Here is a 6,000-nt window from a genome sequence, read left to right as displayed (position 1 = left end):
GACAAAGGGTCACCGCCTGACGTCAGATTGTGCGACAGCATCTTCAAGATCGCTTTATCACTGCTGCGGAAACTGCTCGACAGACCATGGGGACATACCAGCGACACATTAGTGCGTACACCGTGCGTCGACGATTGACGACCAGAAACCTCCACTGTCATACCGAGGGCCCATTCTGACACCACGTCATCGACGGGACCGTCTTCAGTGGGCAACACAGCACCAGCATTGGCGCCACCAGCAGTGGAGAAGAGTCCTCTTCTCAGACGAGAGCCGTTACTGTATCTCAACAGCAGATGGCAGAGAGAGAGAGGGTCTGGCGACGCCATGGGGAACGTTATTCGGATTCTTGTGTTGTTGACTCGTGGGGTGGTCCGAGCATCATGGTGCGTTGGGGAATTGGTTTTACACAGAGGGTCGGCCCTGTGGTCTTCCAGAACATCGGTCCAGGGAGAGGAAATGGTGTCACAGCAGCTCGGTACACTGATCAAGTCTTGAGACCACACGCCATACCTCATTTGGCACGTCGACGCAACAACGAGTTTCAGCATGATAACGACCGTGCCCGCGCCCGAGAGCAACAAGAGACTTCCTCCAGCAGAACGGCATCAGAACCATGCAATTCCCGTTGAGCACCTGTTGGACGAGATTCAAAGACGGCTGAATGACGTCCGACCAAGGCCGACAACTGCAGCTGAACTGCGTCAGAGTGTGGGCTCAAGTGCCTATGGCCTTCATCAACCGCCTCATCCATTCCATGTAACGACGTTGCACGGCAGTCATCAATGCACATGGCGGACACACGAGATATTGACTTGTGATGCCATTTTCTCAGAGACTAGTGTTGTGTTTCACTTTGAGAACATTTGTCTCTTTAATTTCAACTTTGATGATCAGTTTTGCCAAGTTTCATCTGTTCAATATGTCTCAAAGTATGTGTACAGTGTTTGGACAAATAATGTTTCTCATATATCTATCCATGGTGACGTTTCTTTTGTGGTTCAGTATATATCACCTTGTTTTGACATCTTTTCTTCTTGAATATTTTTCAGTCACTGTTTTTTCACCTTTTCCCCCAGTTTTCTCACCATTTCTCCCTTTGTCTCCCGATTGTCTTTCTGTTTTCTGTCACATATTTCACCAACTGCCCACCCTCTACTGCAGTTTTCTTATCCCTCTTGCCGTCTTCCCACCTTTTCCCGGGCCCCGGCAACTTCTCCATTTGTGTGCTCATCTTTTTCAACTTTCTTCTCACTTTCAATTCGCGATTTTTGCTCTTTCTGGAATTGTCTTCTTACCTTTACCTACAGTTTTCTCACCTTCTCAATGTTTCCCGCAGACCTTTCTTATCTTCACTTGCTCTCGTTGTGTTCTCAACCTCCCTGTTTCCCCTTTGGCTGTCTCCTCACATTCTCTAGCTGTTTCCCCGCCTACTCTCGCTGTCTCCTCACATTCTCTAGCTGTTTCCCCACCTACTCTCGCTGTCTTCTCACATTCTCTAGCTGTTTCCCCACCTACTCTTGTTGTCTTCTCACATTCTCTAGCTGTTTCCCCACCTTCTCTTGCTGTCTTGTCACATTCTCTAGCTGTTTCCCCACCCACTCTCGCTGTCTTCTCACATTCTCTAGCTGTTTCCCCACCTACTCTTGTTGTCTTCTCACATTCTCTAGCTGTTTCCCCACCTACTCTTGTTGTCTTCTCACATTCTCTAGCTGTTTCCCCACCTTCTCTTGCTGTTTTCTCACATTCTCTAGCTGTTTCCCCACCTACTCTTGCTGTCTTCTCACATTCTCTAGCTGTTTCCTCGCCTTCTCTCGCTGTCTCCTCACATTCTCTAGCTGTTTCCCCACCTACTCTCGCTGTCTTCTCACATTCTCTAGCTGTTTCCCCACCTACTCTCGCTGTCTTCTCACATTCTCTAGCTGTTCCCCCACCTACTCTTGTTGTCTTCTCAAATTCTCTAGCTGTTTCCCCACCTTCTCTTGCTGTCTTCTCACATTCTCTAGCTGTTTCCCCACCTACTCTCGCTGTCTCCTCACATTCTCTAGCTGTTTCCCCACCTACTCTTGCTGTCTTCTCACATTCTCTAGCTGTTTCCCCACCTACTCTCGCTGTCTTCTCACATTCTCTAGTTGTTTCCCCACCTACTCTCGCTGTCTCCTCACATTCTCTAGCTGTTTCCCCACCTTCTCTTACTGTCTTTTCAAATTCTCTAGTTGTTTCTCCACCTTTTCCCCCTGTCTTCTCACATTCTCTAGTTGTTTCCCCGCCTTCTCTCGCTGTCTTCTCAAATTCTCTAGCTGTTTCCCCACCTTCTCTTGCTGTCTTCTCACATTCTCTAGCTGTTTCCCCACCTTATCTTGCTGTCTTCTCACATTATCTAGCTGTTTCCCCACATTCTCTCGCTGTCTTCTCACATTCTCTAGCTGTTTCCCCACCTTATCTTGCTCCCTTCTCACATTCTCTAGTTGTTTCCCCACCTTATCTTGCTGTCTTCTCAAATTCTCTAGCTGTTTCCCCACCTTCTCTCGCTGTCTTCTCACATTCTCTAGCTGTTTCCCCACCTTCTCTCGCTGTCTTCTCACATTATCTAGTTGTTTCCATATCTTTTCTCTCTCCCTTTTAATCTTTTTCCTGACATTAGCTATTGCAGAAAAAGTATGTAAGTCGGTCTCGGTATTCACACATTGCATTCACACATTTTAACGTCCTCCGCGTAATATTTCTGTAATCTTGCTTAAAGCGTCGACAATCCATCTCATTCACACCCTCATAATCAGTCAGCAACATACCCTTGGTCGTGGGTTTCTGTGAAGTAGGGAAGTCTCGGGCTTGCGTCACTTTGACTCGTCCCCCTGCAGTAAGCTGAGACTTTAAGTGATACAACTGAAATAATGTTCCTCATTGGCGTTAAACATAACTCACTCATTTTTCCCACAGTCCTCTGGCCATCTCACCTGTTTTCCCGCCCCGTGGAGATCCGGGGTAGAATAGGCCTTCCGGAAGCCATTCTTGCCGTAAAAGGCGACCATGCTTGTCGTAAGAGGCGTCTAACGGGATCGGGTGGTCAGGCTCGCTGACTAGGTTGATGCATGTCATCGTATCCCAATTGTATATCAGTCCCTGGATTGTCTGGTTCAGACTCGATTATTTACACACCGCCGTCATAGAACTGGAATAGTGCTGAGTTCGGCGATAAACAACAAACAAACAAACTTGTTCCCCACCATCTCTCGCTGTCTTCCTACATTCTGTTGGTATCGTCTCACCTTTCGCAGTGTTTGCTCGTCTTCTGTCGCTCTCTTCTCATCCTCTGTTGGGGGCACGGGTGGCCCAGTCGTCTAAGGTGCCGCGATTCGCTTTGCAGAGTTACGTCCCTTGGGCAAGCCAGAATTCGATTGTGGGTTCGAATCCAGGTTCGCCCCGATTATGTTTCTAGGTTTGTCAGCACCATACCCGTGCTCGTGGGTTTCACCGAAGTGATAAACGTCTGAGACCTGCATCACTTCGGGCTTTCCTCCCACATTAAGCTGAAACGCCGTGATATAACTGGAATACTGTTAAAAGCGGCGTTAAACCCAACTCACTCACTCATCTTCTGTCGATATCTACCTCTTTTGTCTAACGCCTTCTCACTGTCTTCTCACTCAACTTTCTCACATTCTAATTGTTTACAGTATTATTCTCATCTTCTTGCCATGGCTTCACACATTTCCTAGAAGACGATTGTGTTTCTTACGCCCACAATTAACGATGAAGGAAATTATATTTGATTAGGTAATTACCATTCCAAAGCCCGCGCTATTCCTACGGCATTAGAGATATTTCTTCGTGGAATTAAACAGCAAAAGGCTTACGGATGATTATTATCGCAAAAATAGTTACAAATCCCCTCTACTTTATTTTCTAGCCCAATATTTTTGCCCATGCTTTCGGCTAGGCAGTCCGATTTCCATGTCACTATTGTTACGGCCGAGTGTTGACTTTCTGCAGTTACCATATGCCAGGTGATACGTTCGGAAAGGTTATTGCAATTACAGTGTTCCATTTTAAAAACTCTTTATGCTTCTTTAACAACAACTTATAATACGTGGCATATTTCTAAAAGGGTTGTTGGGTCGTTTAGACAATAGATATACAGATTTACAGGAATGTGTGTGCGTTCGATTACTAAGTACCACGTGATAATTTACGCTTTATCAGAAGGCATCAATTCGGTGAAACCAATCGCACGCTAAAATACATGTTAATATCACCTGGCGTTGTCATGGCTACGAAACGCTGGTAACTCAATAACATGTTAGTTATCTGCTGGGTATAACACATTAGAGCGGCGTTGTGTTTTCCCCTCTTGTAGCAACTGCCATCGACAATACGACGATGGTATTTGAAACAATAACTGATTTACCCACAGAGATACGTTGACATTATCATTGTATCTGTATCTGGTGTTTGTCAGCGTGGCTGCACGCTCCCTTGGCGGAGGTTGATAAGATGCTGGTATAAGACTACCAGATACACGGTGATGTCCTGGGGGTCCTAGCATCTGGATGCGGAAATGAGAACACGAGGTCGTTGTACTAATATCTTACATGCGCTCGGGAGAAAAACAAATTCAAAAATTGATTTGTGTACTTTCAAGAGTTGTATGAGAACACACGTCCAAGAGCACCAATATGGTTCTCTAATGGCATGGATTGCATTCGCGTGTCATTTTACAGCCAGCTGCAGAAACACCTTCCCTCGGGCACTTGCAATAACCCATCCATATTTACTTGCGTCTTTCTCATCTCCATGTTCACCTTCAGAGGGAGAGGGTAGAAGTAAGAAAATAAAAAATATGAATTTATGTAACAGCCTTTTCGTTGGAAACACAGTCTGATGCTTAAGATATGTAAGATGATTTTAAGCACTGACTCTCACTTTGTGTGAGTTCATTGGAGTATGAACCTTCATAGAGTGAGGGCCAAACTGTATGAACGTCGGATCCTGGCCTTCTCTCCATGAATGTTCATACTCTAATGAACTCACACAACGTGAAAGTCAATTCTTATATTCTTTTGTATTACTATTTTGTACCTCGAAGGATTGAGCGCTGTTTCTGTACAGAGTTGTATTTAAAGTGGTACGTGTGACTTCATGTTTACACTGACAGCCATACAACAAACAGCTGTATCGCGGAATAAAACAGTTCTTCACTAAGAGAGGTGACATGTATGCTCTACTTGCTTTACAATGACATCTGTTGCGGTTTGTTTACAACAATGGTCTTTAAATAATATCTCCACTGGATGAGGAAGGTCTGTTAAGAACTACTAAGTCAGTCACAATGACAGCGCGTAGTAATTATTTTACATCAAGTACAAGACATCAAAATGGCCGACACGATGAACGTGACAGGAGAGATTTCCGAAGTTGTTAATGAACCTGTGGCGGTTATATACGTTTGTCATCATTGATCATTTGGTCGATCATTAGAAAGGTGATTAAAAAGATGTGTCAAATAGATACTTAGGTAATCCATACATGTAGTCTGTCAATGTCAGTCCAGACACAGATGGAGTCGATACTGCGACAGTTTTGATGTGCAGTTCTTCGTTTTGTTCGTAGCGGGGATATTCGTGAACGGGCATGCAGTCAAACTCTCTGACGTTTTCCAAATGAATGTATCCCGAAACGCCGAGTTCAAGATTAAAGGGTCTTGTATATTTACACAAGGAGAAAATTTGCATCATGTCTGGAGCAGGTGCAAATGTAAAAGTAAATTTGCACTGTGTGTATATGTTGCAATGTGAACGTTTACGTTAACGTAAGAGGATGATCTAATTAATATCTGTTCTTTTGCCAACACCAAAGAAATTGTCAACAATTGCCAACTTTCATGCGTATATACAGAGTTGAGCGGACGGTGTTTTCTTTTGGTTTCAAGGACTCAAAACTTGGTGTACAAATTAAATCAAACACATGTTGCTTCACGCGAAAATTAACTCTCTTCTCATT

The 6,000-nt window shown here is 44.6% G+C and overlaps 1 protein-coding gene across 1 annotated transcript; it reads right to left on the bottom strand.

Moving 5' to 3' along the window:
• Nucleotides 1-1,323: 1,323 nt before the first annotated feature.
• On the bottom strand, nt 1,324-2,693 carry LOC139475272 (golgin subfamily A member 6-like protein 25). Its single transcript, XM_071258504.1, has 2 exons — nt 2,197-2,693; nt 1,324-2,128 (listed from the first exon to the last, which is right to left on the bottom strand). Exons 1-2 carry the CDS (start codon nt 2,691-2,693, stop codon nt 1,324-1,326), a joined length of 1,302 nt encoding a protein of 433 aa, XP_071114605.1.
• Between the last annotated feature and the right edge of the window lie 3,307 nt (nt 2,694-6,000).

Source organism: Haliotis cracherodii, unplaced genomic scaffold, assembly GCF_022045235.1.
Source record: "Haliotis cracherodii isolate W230 unplaced genomic scaffold, xgHalCrac1.p SCAF_3, whole genome shotgun sequence".
Classification (NCBI taxonomy): Eukaryota; Metazoa; Mollusca; class Gastropoda; order Lepetellida; family Haliotidae; genus Haliotis; species Haliotis cracherodii.
This window is presented reverse-complemented; position numbering and strand designations above follow the sequence as displayed.